This window comes from Canis lupus, chromosome 22 (assembly GCF_003254725.2).
Source record: "Canis lupus dingo isolate Sandy chromosome 22, ASM325472v2, whole genome shotgun sequence".
NCBI lineage: Eukaryota > Metazoa > Chordata > Mammalia > Carnivora > Canidae > Canis > Canis lupus.
The window spans coordinates 7855492-7869640 of NC_064264.1; the positions used below are offsets into that span (position 1 = coordinate 7855492).

The 14149-nt window shown below is 37.6% G+C and overlaps 1 protein-coding gene across 10 annotated transcripts in view; it reads left to right on the plus strand.

Moving 5' to 3' along the window:
• The window catches only part of EPSTI1 (epithelial stromal interaction 1), a 94017-nt gene that overhangs the window by 34093 nt on the left and 45775 nt on the right, over window positions 1–14149 (plus strand). For 9 of the 10 annotated variants that reach the window (XR_007404902.1, XM_025478187.3, XM_049099326.1 and 6 more), the window contains exon 6: window positions 1727–1800. The exons of the other annotated variant lie outside the window; for it this stretch is intronic. Coding sequence is in view for 8 of the 9 variants with exons in the window: in XM_025478187.3 (XP_025333972.1) it covers window positions 1727–1800 (74 nt within the window). In the remaining variant the exon portion in view is untranslated. The remainder of the gene's footprint in view (window positions 1–1726; window positions 1801–14149) is intronic. 10 annotated transcript variants of the gene reach the window in all.

A 14149-nucleotide genomic window follows, 5' to 3' on the forward strand; every position in this document is an offset into this window, starting at 1 on the left:
TTAGTATAATAAACAGCTCCCAGGGCAGCCCAGGTGGCTCAGCGGTTTAGCACCGCCTTCAGCCCAGGGCGTGATCCTGGAGACCCGGGATTGAGTCCCGTGTTGGACTCCCTGCATGGAGCCTGCTTCTCCCTCTGCCTGTGTCTCTGCCTCTCTCTCTTCTATGTGTCTCTCATGAATAAATAAATAAAATCTTAAAAAAAAATAAACAATGTTGATAAAAAAAAATAAACAATGTTGATAAATATTGAAAATAATTTCTCAGATACTCTGGTATTTTGCCAAATACTTCTCCATCAACTTCTGAGGGATAATCAGACCATTGTTGGACAGAATTTAGCTACCGAATAACTGTTTCCATGAGTTAAATTCAATGATAATTAGTGAAGAGATTAAAACCAGCCCATGCTTGTGTGGTTTTCTCACTATTTTTCAAAGTAGCATTCCTAAAAGTGGTTTAGTGAATCCCTACTTCTTGCTTCCTGTCTTTTACTGCCCCTTGCTTTTTTTTCCAGAGAAGTAGGGGCTCATCACAATTGATCTTTTGGTCTCCTGAATCAGGATTTTTTTTTCTAGGTTGAGAGCTTGTTGATTTGGTTTCATAATTCTCTGTTTGTTGGCTTTCCAGAACTTGTTTCATTAGTAACCCAATTGCTTTGCATTATAATTGATTCCATTTGTAGGAAATTTCCTTTGTCTTTTTTCTGAAACTGAAGTCCTCCATTTTATTTTTCAAAATGGGAGTAGTAAGTGGTTCTGTGGGTATGAAGAGTTTCATGGAAAACATGAAGTTTTTCCTCCTCCTTGAAAGATGGAGCCAAACTTATGTCAGGATTTAGAAATGATGATTTCCATTATTTCCTTTTCACAGGTCTTCCTGCTAGGCAAATCCAATTCTTTTTATTAAAGCAAACCCAGCTGCTTGCTGTCTCCCTTGGATTCATTTAAAGCTTCAGGTCTCCCCTGTGTTGTAGAACTTGTTTCAACTCCCCATTAAACTTGTTTTCTAGGAACTTTACTTGTTTTTCATAGGCAAGTCAAAAAAAAAAATGACAGTTATGTCATAGTGAACAAAAAGCTCGAGGGTTATTTAAGTTGGATTAAAATATGCCAGAGCCTTGGTGACAGTAATATCAAATATGAAGTCCTTTGTTTCTAGATTCTCCAAAAAACTAATTAAAAAAAGAACTCTTTCCATTCCATTTTTTATGACATTTGCTATTCAGTCTCTCAACAGCTTTCAGTATCTGATTCTAAGTCAGGAGGGAGTTGAGTTGGTTTATTGAAAATCTTTTTCTGAATGTTTTACTGGAATGTGAATATATATATATATATATATATATATATATATATATACATTTTATGAACTACTTAACCATTTCTTATAATTTTCATTTAACATACTTGGTGTGGAACTTTCATGTTTTCTGTAAACCATCTTGAAAACACTTCTTGAAATATAAATGTTGCCATCATGTGAACTAGAGAATAAAAATATGAATGCTGATTCTGTGATTATACCAATCAAGTTGGGAGAGGGGAGCCATGGAAGGAATTTGGGGCTCCTGGCTTTCAGTAAACCATTCCCATGGGTTGAGACAGCACATCTTGGAAGCCCTGGTAGGTATCAGTCTTGGACTATTGGAGCCACTTGAATCTAAGGATTTAGATTCCTTAAAGCTTAAAGCTTCCCTAATAGGTGGCATTTTGATATTTGCAATTTCAGAGCAATAAACTAGAGGAGAAAAAAAGATTTCAAGAAAACCTCAGAAGAGAAGCATTTAGAGAGCACCACCAATAGTAAGTTTGTATCTTCAGAACTTTGTACCTTTATAGACATATTGTTCATTCTGCTTTTAAATTCTAAATGATGGTAACTGTTTAAGACCTTTGGTATTAGATTATTGGCTGTCATATTAATTATGTGATTAAACTCAGTCATTATATAAGTGAGGTTCTGAGGTTCACAGAGTACTTTTTTTTTAAGATTTTATGTATTTATTCATGAGAGACACAGGCAGAGACATAGGCAGAAGAAGAAGCAGGGTCCTCGAGGCAGCTGGATGTGGGACTCCATCCTGGGACTCAGGGACCACACCCTGAGCCGAAGGCAGATGCTCAACTGCTGAGCCACCCAGGCATCCCCAGAGTATTCTTTAGTAGTCAATTGACTTGAAATACTACTACTAAATTTGAGAAATTCCCCATTCTAAATAATTACTGGAGCTGATTCTTTGGTGACCCAAAGTACTTCTAATAATTTTGACTTTTGGGGGATCCCTGGGTGGCTCAGCGGTTTAGTGCCTGCCTTCACACCCAGGGTATGATCTTGGAGACGTGGGTCCCGCATCGGGCTCCCTGCATGGGGCCCGCTTCTCTCTCTGCCTGTGTCTGTGCCTCTCTCTCTCTCTCTCCCTGTGCCTCTTATGAATAAATAAATAAAATATTAAAAAAATAATAATGTTCACTTTCAAAACACTGATAAAGGGAAGATGATATTTGAAAAGTACCCAAGCAGAATCTAAACTAATTAGGGGTTTATCTAATAGACTGAGGACTAGTCACACTTGTATTTTTGTAGACAAAAATTGAGAAATAATTTAGCAATTATTGGCAAAATTCCCAATTGGCGGTCATACATCTAGGGACTTTTTCTAGTATGACTTATGAATATCAGTAGCTAATATGTATAGGGTGACTACTATGTGCTATGTAATGTAGGTAATCTACTCTGTTATAGAGGCTTTAAAGATAAGCTTGTGTCCTAACTCTAAGTAGCTAGAGTATATGCAAGCAGCTTCAAAGAATAGAAAAACCCAAAAAGCATATTTTTTATTATAATTTAGGAATATATATTATATATAACCTAGAAATTAACCTAGGGTAATTACAAAAGAATTAAAACCAAGCAGATATAAATTCAAAATCTGGGATCCCTGGGTGGCGCAGCGGTTTGGCGCCTGCCTTTGGCCCAGGGCGTGATCCCGGAGACCCGGGATCGAGTCCCACATCGGGCTCCCGGTGCATGGAGCCTGCTTCTCCCTCTGCCTGTGTCTCTGCCTCCCTCTCTCTCTCTCTATCATAAATAAATAAAAAAATTAAAAAAAAATAAAATAAAATAAATTCAAAATCTCATCTCCATTCCCTAGCTGTGACCTTGGACAAAATACTAATCCTCATTTTTTTTTTTTTTAAGTAGGGATGACTGTATCTTTCCCATAGGCCATTTGTAAGGATTAAATAAAATATCTTACATAAATGGCATAAAAGTACCTGAATTATATGGAAACAGAAATGAAACTTCTTACAGAGGTCCTTGTTGGGTGGATCAGACAACTTCTATTTTGTAGTGATTGTTATATAGAGACTATTCTGGTCCCACCCAGAATGGGCAATTGGCCTCTACTTTCAGATGGATTGTTATTTGACTGCCTCCTGTTCTCTTCTCCCATTGTTGTATCTCATTTTCAGAATTTAAGATCATTCTAGTGTTGGAATGAGCATATGTGACACCCTATCTAGAGTATGTTGCTCCTCTAACTTACAGCATCCTCTGGTTTTCTCATTCCACTGCACTTACCTTGTCTCTATCCCAAGCAGTTCCTTTTTGCTTTAAGTCTCCAAGGGAGGAGTGGGAAGAAGTTTCTCAATGTTTTACTTTTCCTCTTAGTAAGTGAGGTACTTGGCCTCTACTACCAAGGCCAGAAAATTGGGAGATGGAATGGGTTGGATAGAAGTGCCAATGAGTGATGTCATCTTTTTTAAGTTTAAATAGGCATTGCCCTCATTTAAGTCATTGAATCCCTAGCCTGTCTTTCCCTGCTGTTCTTCTAAAGACTGGCATGCGGGTGAGGGAGCTGGTGGGAATCTAAACACCAAGAGAAATTGTCTTAGAGGGAGATGGCAAGAGGGAGACAGTAGATCAAGGGTGTCACTATATTATTGCCTTTCCATTCATTGGTAAAGGATGGATGAGCATATTTCTAGGCCAACTAGAGGAGTTGAAGGAGATAATGGAATGCCTTGGGGGCAGTCATATGCTAGAGACAAAATAAAGACAAATGTATTTATCCTGTGTCATCCTAATTTCACTGGAAAAGGGAAGACCTGTTTACCAATGAGGGGTCTTAGGTACAGGACTAGGAATTTGCAAGCCCATTCTCTGGAGAGTTTTAAACATAGTAAGGTGAAGGATGAGAGATTCTCAGCATCTAAAGGACATGGAGGCTATGTCACCCAATCACCTTTCTTTCGTAGTCTCCAGCTTCTTGAGTCATGCTTTACTAAATACTAGAGATCAATCACCTTTTTCTCTCTAAAGAAAATAAAAAGAGTTTTACCCTCAACCACCATCATTGGAACTATACCATCATTGGAACTGAATTCAATTACACGCATATTTCACTCTTGCTCTTTCTTCTGCTTATCATGAAAGTCCCAGTTAACCAGGAAAAAGGAGTTGACTAAAAATGAGAAGTGTCTCAAATTGATTTTTAAAGCCTATTGAGAAACAGAAAAATATATGTGAGTTTTTTAAAGAATATTTTGTTTTGCACTACTTTTGAAATTAAAAGACTAATAGCTCATGAAATGAATGATCATTATATAGCTAGAGATATGAAAGGGACTTCTTGGCAAACATGGATCCTATGTATAACAAGCCTGTCATACCTCTTTATAATTGGTTTATGGTACAAAAATTGTCTAGGAGAGCTGTTAGAATTCTAGTAGCACAAAGATTTCACCAGACCAACCACGCTATTCCCCATTCACCAACGTCCTTTTCCCTCCCACCAAAACAGTTAGATTCCCCTGAAGCTGTTAAACCAAGGAACACAAAATAGAAACACAAGTAAGAAATTCTTTCAAATTAGTCAATACCTCATGTCCTTGCTAGTTTCAGCATGCTAGGATATGTGGTTCAAATAGCAGACCAGAAATGGTGGTGGTGGTGGTGGTGGTGGTGGTGGTGGTAGTGGTGGGGTGTGTGTGTGTGTGTGTGTGTGTGTGTGTGCGTGCGCATGCGCAGAAGTGCGTCCATGGACTTGAGCAGACTGTAGATCCAAGCTGCTGGAGAAAAAGCTCATGATAGTATCCCGGGGCACCACAATGAGAATCTTAATGTGCTCTTTCTTAACACCTTATTCCTGACTTCGTTCATTTGCTTCTGATTATTTTTAGTGTTGTCAATTATTTAGCTAACAGGCAGAAAACTAGGCTTTTATTGACATCCAAAGGGACTCTCCTGAGTGTAATAATGAAGGCAGTTTATTGAATGCCTGTGAGGTTGCTTTCTAATTGTACGCATTAATCTGCCCATGCAAGCTGGCTGGAAATACACAAGCAGATTGCGTGTGCAGATGGAGCACACAGGATGGCTTTTATGAAAAGACCTCTGGAATGTACTTCTGCAGTACTGTCTTTTCCTTAAAAATCGAATGACTGTGACTATTTCAATTGGCAGCTGAGAGCAGACCAGATTAATGGTGCATTAAGTCTGCTACTCTGGCTGGGGACAGATTCATTTCACAATTTAGAATTAGTTCTAGGATTCTTGAGCATGAAAGCAGAGGGTAGAAATAGGCATCTAACCTTGGTGTAGTTTTCACCATTATTTTTACTCTCTGTAGTTGCTTATTTATAAAAAGTCAAATGTGGCACTTTTCAGGGTGTCCTTTTCTATTACTTAATATTTCTGGTGGGTTTGAAAATTTGAAGTAATAGTTAATAAGCCTTTGGCTGTGCTTTTTTAAAAAAAAATCAAAGGGAGGATGTTGGGATTTGGGGGATTTAAAACACTTGAGTAAAATCTCAGCATTTAAAATTTTGAATGGTGGCTTATTTTGAGGGTTGTAGTCATCTTTCTAATAACGCCTTTTGGACAGATGTAGAGATAGGTCTGAATTTTGAGCCTATTTAATCGGTGGCAGAGGCTCATGTAGGATGGGAGTAGCCGGATGCATTTCGTGTGTGAGTGCTAGGAAAAACAAGGTTCACTTAAGGATTTGCTGGAGATGTAACAATTGGGTATCTTCTTTTTTTTTTTTTTTTTTAAATTTTTTTTTTTAATTTTTATTTATTTATGATAGTCACAGAGAGAGAAAGAGAGAGAGGCAGAGACATAGGCAGAGGGAGAAGCAGGCTCCATGCACCGGGAGCCTGATGTGGGATTCGATCCCAGGTCTCCAGGATCGCGCCCTGGGCCAAAGGCAGGCGCCAAACCGCTGCGCCACCCAGGGATCCCAATTGGGTATCTTCTAAACATTTATTTTTTTAAAATTTTTTTTTTTATTCAGGATAGTCACAGAGAGAGAGGCAGAGACATAGGCAGAGGGAGAAGCAGGCTCCATGCACCGAGAGCCCGATGTGGGATTCGATCCCGGGTCTGCCAGGATCGCGCCCTGGGCCAAAGGCTGGCGCTAAACCGCTGCACCACCCAGGGATCCCCTCTTCTAAACATTTAAAGTGTTAATTCATATCTAATAACCATTTAGTATAATAGATTATACAGTTATATAGTTTTAAAAATATAAAGCACTTGACTCTTTGAGATAAGCAAAATAAATAATTAAAAAATAAGCAAAACAATAAGCTGCTATATTACTGAGAACCTATGGAGTATCAGGAGCATTAGGTATATTATATGCATTTTGTCATTTAATTTTTAGTTGAGCCCTATTATGGATATAGCCTCCTCATTTTTACAGATGGAGGGATAAGTAATTTAAACACCCAAAGTCATGGAGACAGTAAGTGATGCAGCTAAATCTTGGTCTTGAGATTTGGGGGAGCCAGAGAAAATAGGTAATTGAGAGGCATGTAGTTTAAAGGTCAGGAATTGCTGGTTGAGATGGGAGTGATAAGCATTGAAGTGACATGGAGGACCTGTGGAGAAGACTATGGGGTAGATTGGTTCCAAGAGGAAAAGTTGGGCAGGGTTGACTTCTGTTTCTTCTTACCATGATCTACGTTTTGCCTAGAGTAGGTGAAAGAAAAACCGAAGAAGTATGTCTCCTTCTTCTGATTTTCATCATCTATGATGCCATCCTCTTCCAGGTCTAACCCTGGGTTAGTACCACAGTTAAACTCTCTGTAGGCTCTGTGGGCTTTCGTGACCTCTCTGGGCTCTATGCTACTCCTAGATACTGTTTATAATGTTTCTAGGGAAGAGGGGTTCAATTCTTAAAACCCCAGTTGAAAAAGCTCTTGGAACCAAGTTCATTCCAAAACGGGACCTTTCTGTCCCTAAACTGCCAAGCACCACCTTGAGCTCAGCCTGTCCGTTGTAATGTTGGGAAGTTTACTTCATTTCTACCATCAGAACCATGTATCTCTTTTATTTCCATTTGAGTAATAGTATGATTAGTTCCTAGGAGGCACATCTTCATCTATTTTAGTTTCCTAGAGTGGAGGATCCAGGCAGGTCTGCTGAATATGCACACTTACGCCCCAAGTTTGCCTTCTAATATGCTCACAAAACTTCTAATGCCCTTCATGGGAGCTTCCAAAAGACACTTAAGGGCTAAATCGATCCCTCTTCCATATGGTAGGCTTAAATCCAACTTCTCATTTTATAATCCAAGTAAGGTGAATCCAAAGTCATCCTATTCATAACTTTCTATCTTATGCTAATGAAGTGAACTTACAGATACAAAAATCCCCTGTCTATTTTGTTCGGAAGAAGACTGAATATTTTATGGGAAATCTGATGTGAGAGAGAATCCCTGCCTACTGAATGTTAAATCGTGCTGATGGTTAAGACTGTATCAGAATTTCTACCCACTATTGATTCTTCCTGCATATGTCCTGGTGCACGTTAACTCATTCTCATTCCCACTGCTACCACCTTCATATAGGTATTTATCACATGCCACCTGCATTATGGCTTCCGTCTCCTTGTCATCCCCTGGACTGCTGGAATGGCTTCATCACCATCTTTGCCAACTGTCTTTTTCTTTCGTTGTCTTACATGTTTTGTCAGATTTCATTTTCTGCAGCATAACTGTAGTCATGTCTCTACTCTCTTCTAAAAGTCACAGTTATTTCCCATTTCTTATTAAATGAATTCCAAACCCCTTAGTCATACTGTGGGGGAACTGGTAAGAAGGTATCAGAACATGCTAGGATTTGAGTCTGTGTCAGGTGGTTGGAGGAGGCTTTGAGGAAGCAGGGTTTTGTTCTGGGTTGAATGTTATCAAGAGGCAGGGGTGATTGTGACTAGGTATCTTAATCTTACCTAAAAGGAAGAAATACCTGAGTGATTAATTGTAATGGTAATATAATTAATAAAGAAGTGACAGTCATACAAATTAGCTAGGAATTTGGGGTATTTGGTCATTTTGGTTTATTTTATTTTTTAGGATTATTTATTTATTTTTTAGGTTTATTTATTTATTTATTTATTTACTCATTTATAAGAGACCCAGAGAGAGACAGAGACACAGGCAGAGGGAGGAGAAGCAGGCTCCATGCAGGGAGCCCGATGTGGGACTTGATCCCAGTATTCTGGGATTGCACCCTAAGCCTAAGGCAGATGCTCAACCATTCAGCCACCCAGGCGTCCCATTGGTCACTTTGGTTTAGACAAGTTTCTTATATCTTTCTTTACTCAGACATGTTAATGAGTGGTCTTATTTTTGTTAGGATCCATCATAGTCACGGAGTGACCTCTTTTGATGTTGATACTATGTGAAATGCTTCCAAACGGAGAACACCAAGGCCTTGCTGAGTGTCAGGGCAGCTCCTGGATGTCAGGGACAGCCTTCTAGCCTTCTCAATATGTAACTAATAATTGGTAAAAGATGAAAGTCGACTAGTGTCTTATTTATAAACTAGTTTCACTTAATTATCTTTTCATTGGAACCTGGTACTATCAGTGTTCCCTTCTTGTGAGGGCAGATCTGGGGTCAGATAACTTGGGCCCAAACTATAACCTGTCTGCTCATGAGTTGAACATTATTTAACTCTTTGACCCTCTGTTTCCTCATGGGGTGGGACTAGTAAAAGTTGCTAATGGGAAAGATTAATCAATATAATCCATGTAAGACATCTAATATTGTGCTTGGAGGGAGAAACTAAACAAAGTCTGAAGTCACTGCAAATAAGGAAAGCACAGGAAGAAGTAAGAGAGGGACCAGATGATTCTGGACTTTGTTCCCAAGAATAGAGCCTAAGAATTTCTTTCCAACATGTGAGTTTTACTAAGGCTGCAGGGCCCAGAAAGTACTTCTCATAAATATACTGTCCCTAGGGGAATATGTGCCCCCTCCCCCATCTTGGAGACAAGCTACCTGCTGAGCCAACTTTATCACTTCTGTGTGAGCACAAAGAGACTTACTGAAAAAAATGACCACAAAATGAACTCTGGTCAAACAAGTAATGAATCCAAGAAGACAGAAGAGAGAAGATATCAGAATAATTGTGAACAAAGAAGATAGTGTCATTTGTTGTCAAGTATATGATGGATTTTTATCTTTTTTTAAAATTAAGAATCAGCATGATCAAATTAATAACAAAGAGGATTTCAGTGCTAGAAAAGGCACACAGAAGAGAGGGAGATAGGAAGTAACATAAGTATTTTTTTCTTTGCATGAGGAAAGGCTTGTAAATTCTACATATTGATAGAGGACTAATGTGTGTTTAGTTATATGTACAAATAGAATAGGATATAGGATAAATAACATAACACAGGACATATAACAGGATTATTGGATATATAACAGGATATATAGGCTCTATAACATAAAAACATTAGGAGACAGACAATACATAAGTGAAATACAATGAATGAAAATGTAATCATTACAACAGAAGGCTGAAAAGAGGGTGGAAGTTCTATAAATGAGTCAGCAATCACAGAAAAGGTATATAGGCCAAATCTCCTTATGAAAAGAAATGTTCTGGGATCCCTGGGTGGCGCAGCGGTTTGGCGCCTGCCTTTGGCCCAGGGAGCGATCCTGGAGACCCGGGATCGAATCCCACATCAGGCTCCTGGTGCATGGAGTCTGCTTCTCCCTCTGCCTGTGTCTCTGCCTCTCTCTCTCTCTCTGTGACTATCATAAATAAATAAAAATTAAAAAGAAAAGAAAAGAAAAGAATTGTTCTTTGATTGCATAAAAAGATGAAACTCTAGCTATATGCTACTATAAGAGATACCATAAAACAAAGGAGCTGAAAATAAAGTCATGGAAAATATAACCATAAATGCTAACAAAAGTAGGCAGATTAATTAATATCACTATTAATAGGAGACAAAACTGAAGTCAAGGTGAAAACCATTCAACAGAATGAAGGGTCTTTTATAGAGATAAAATATATAACCCAAAAGGTAATGTGAATTATAAATCTTTATCAATTTGAGACCTATAAAGCAAACTGCTAAAGTCTGTAATATAGTGGGTTTGTCAAATTTTCCTTTTTATTTAGCTAATTTTCCATTGAAATGAACATATTAAGTGAACCAAGAAACAAATATAAGGAATAGAAAATTTGAATAACAATGACTCAGTATGATTGTAAAGACAGGTGTAAGGTGTTATACCGTTTATTATTTTTTATATTTAATTTGATTTTTTAAAAGATTTTATTTATTCATGAGAGAGAAAGAGAGAGAGAGGCAGAGACACAGGCAGAGGGAGAAGCAGGCTCCACGCAGGGAGCCCGACGTGGGACTCAATCGCAGGTCTCCAGGATCACGCCCTGGGCTGAAGGCAGGTGCTAAACCGCTGAACCACCCAGGCTGCCCTATACCTAGTTTATGAAAAAAAAAAAAAAGCCTCTTGTGGTGCCTGAGTGGCTCAGTTAGTTAAGTATCCCATCCTTGATTTCAGCTCAGGTCTTGATCTCAGGTCATGAGTTCAAGCCCCACACTGGGCTCTACACTGGGCATGGAGCCTACTTAAAAACAAAAGAAAACATATTCTGTACAAATATTAATGTAACTACAATTGGCCATGACTGAGGTTTCAGTTTCTCAGAAAATCCCTCAAATATTCCCCAAATCCTAAAAAGCTACCATTCCTAAGAAAAATCTAATAAAATTAGAAATTAAACAAGAAGGAGGTTTAACATCCATTCACTTAAATTTTTCTAATCACTTTTCTAAATGACTTTTTAGTATATAAATTGAAACCAAAACTGAAATTGCAAATTACTTGGGGATAAAAGAATACAAATTTTAAAGTATCCCATGTTAAAATCTATAGAATGTGGCTACAAAATTATTTAGCAAACATAGAGTTTTAAAACCATTCAGTAAAAATGGAAATAAAAAAAAGCATTTTATTAAGATAGTATTTTAACCATAAAATAAATAAAAAGAGATGGAAGGATAATACAGGAAAGAAATATTTTCGGTAAAAAAAAATCTGTAGAAAAGGAATTTATCATCTGTAAATTAACCCCAAAACTAGTTTTTAAAAAAATTCTGATAAAATTTCAGACAGATTTTGAACTTGTTTGATTTTCAAAGAAAAAAAAAAAACCTACAAGGACAAGAAAGGAAATATAACCAAATTCCTGGAAGCACAAAATACTATGTCCTACTTCTTGTTGTTAAATGAGGACATCTGAGTGAAAAAAAATTTCCTGGGGAAAATGTACACTAGACTTAAAGTGTGAATAGAATAAAAACTATAAATGGAAGGAAAAATGTAGCTTGATTTTACGTATAAAAGATGGGAGGCCCAGTTGGGTTTTTTCCAGTGAGTTCTACTAAACTTTCAAAGAAAGTGTTAGATTTCTTTTGAAATCCTAGAAAGGAAGCCAGTTTCCCCAGCGGAGTCTGGAACAGGATAATGAGAGTGCTTGTTATTACTGACCTGTACCTAGAGACTATTTCTAATTCTAACAAATAAAGAACCTAAATATTGGCTCTTTAGAAAGAGATAAGTGTCTCTGATTGTCTTTCTAAAACATCCCAAAGGGATCAACTAAAAAATTAAGAGAGCTGGTACAAATAGGCCAACTAACGTGAATGGATCTAAAGCCAATATGCAAATATTTGTCTTTCTTATACACTATCAAAAGCTCATTACAAAAATATAATTGAAAGAAAGATCCCATTTAAAATACTCATCTGCACTGTAAAACAAGTGGGTGTAAGTCTAATAAATACCTACATATTATTTATTTGCCTACATAAATAAAATACCTAAAAGAAGATGAAAATAAATATAGACCATTTAGTATAAAAAGAAAAAAAAGAATATTATAAAGATAATAGTTCTCCTGAACAGGAAATTTTGTGCAATTTGATAAGCCAAGTTTAAAGAGAAAATACTGAAAAGGTAAATAAATTTTAAAATGAAAAATTAAAGGGACTTGGGGGAGAGACTTACTGTACTAGGTATCATATATATAATATAAAACTATAGTAGTAATAAAGTGTCATTGATATTGTAGTAAATAAATCTATTCAGTGAAAGAGAAAATCTACAAGTAGGCCCATGAATATATGGGAATTTAGTATTTAGAGCTTCAGTTATTGATAAAAGTATTCTTTCAAATCAGTGTCAAAGAGATAATTTGACAAAATGTATTGAACCTACAAAATTAGAATATAATGAAGAACGTTTTTAGAAAGGAGAAGATTCTACTCCACAAATTATAAGTCACACATATAACTCAGAAGCCATAAGGAAAAGTACAGATCTAACTGCAGAAACTATTTATGATAGGAGACAGTGAGCAACATTACAAGTGAGTCTAGGAGAAAATATTTGCCTCAAGAGTAATGGAAGAAGGCTTAATTTCACAAAGAACTCTACAGATTAGTAAGAAAAAGACAACTCTAGGAAAATTGGCAAATGGCTTGAACTAGCAGTTAAAAGAGAAGGAATATAAAATCAATAAAAATATTGTGCCCTCCCTAATGATCAGAGAAACACAAAAATTTTGTTTTTACACCGGCCAAAATATAAAGGTATTAGCATTAGGCAGTGCGTTGTCGTTTATTCAACAATGAGCGCCTGGTATGTGTCAAGCACTATTCCTTGTTACTAGGTTCTAGGTATGTATTATAAATAAAACAAATATAGCCCCATCACCAAAAAGCAGAAATTCAGATAAATATAAGCAAGCTAACCTAGAAATATATAGAATAATAGACAATGATTCCTATGAGAGAACATAGTGTGAAGATAGCCATCTTTACCAGTGATCAGGAACACTGGGACTGGGAGTGGGGAATTTCCTTAGCATGACTGGGAAGACCAGAATCTGAGAAAATGACATCTGGACTGAAGATGGAAGGATGAGAAGGAATGAGGTCTGCTGAGAATCAGGGAAGAAGGTCCTAGGCTGAGGGAACAGCACATAGTGTATTCAATAACCTGAAAGGAAGCTGGTATATTTGGGTTGAAGTGGGGAAAGAGAGATCCTGCAGTTGCCAAGATAGGCAGGAGCCAGGCCAATCATACAGGGCATGGCACAGAGTCTGGGCTTTATTTAAGCTCTAGAGGGAAAATCTTCAGAAGCTTTATAAATGCTTTTTAAGAAGTGATTATTACCTTTTGTTGTGTCAAGAATAGATTTGAGGAGGCAAGAATGGACATGGAGAAGCTAGAGACATCACTGGGGGAGTCCAGGTAGGAGTTGGTGTTGGCTCAGTTTAGAGTGATGTTAGTGTTTGTAAATTTCATGTCAAGCCAACCTACCCCACAACTCTTCCATCCTCCTCCAGGCCTACCATCCCCAAACACCTAATATATTATTTTCCCCAAGTTTGATTCCCTTGCTCTGGTGCACAAGCAGAAAAAGCAGATGGTTGACTTTATCTGAGAAAGGAAGGGGAGAGTTAAAGGAATTTGTAAAGGGAAGATCATAAAAATGGACTGTGGGGTCTAAGCTGCCCAGTAAGTAAAGATGGGTGGAAATTGATAGTGAGAAAGGGAGAGGAACAAGGCTTTGGAAAGCTCAAAGAGGCTAGAAAACTATTGTAGTAAGGGTGTTTGTGCAAAGAACACGGAACGATAGAAAGTTCTGTCCAAGAGTGAGATCTGTCATTTCATATGTTGGAAGGAGGCTATTTGTTGATGATGATACAGTCTAGGGTAGGACTCTAGGAGTGTGGCTGAGGCAGAACGAAGAGCTACTGGAAAGGAGAAAATAAAAAAAAAAAAACAGAGCTTGGGGGCTGGAAGGCAGGGAC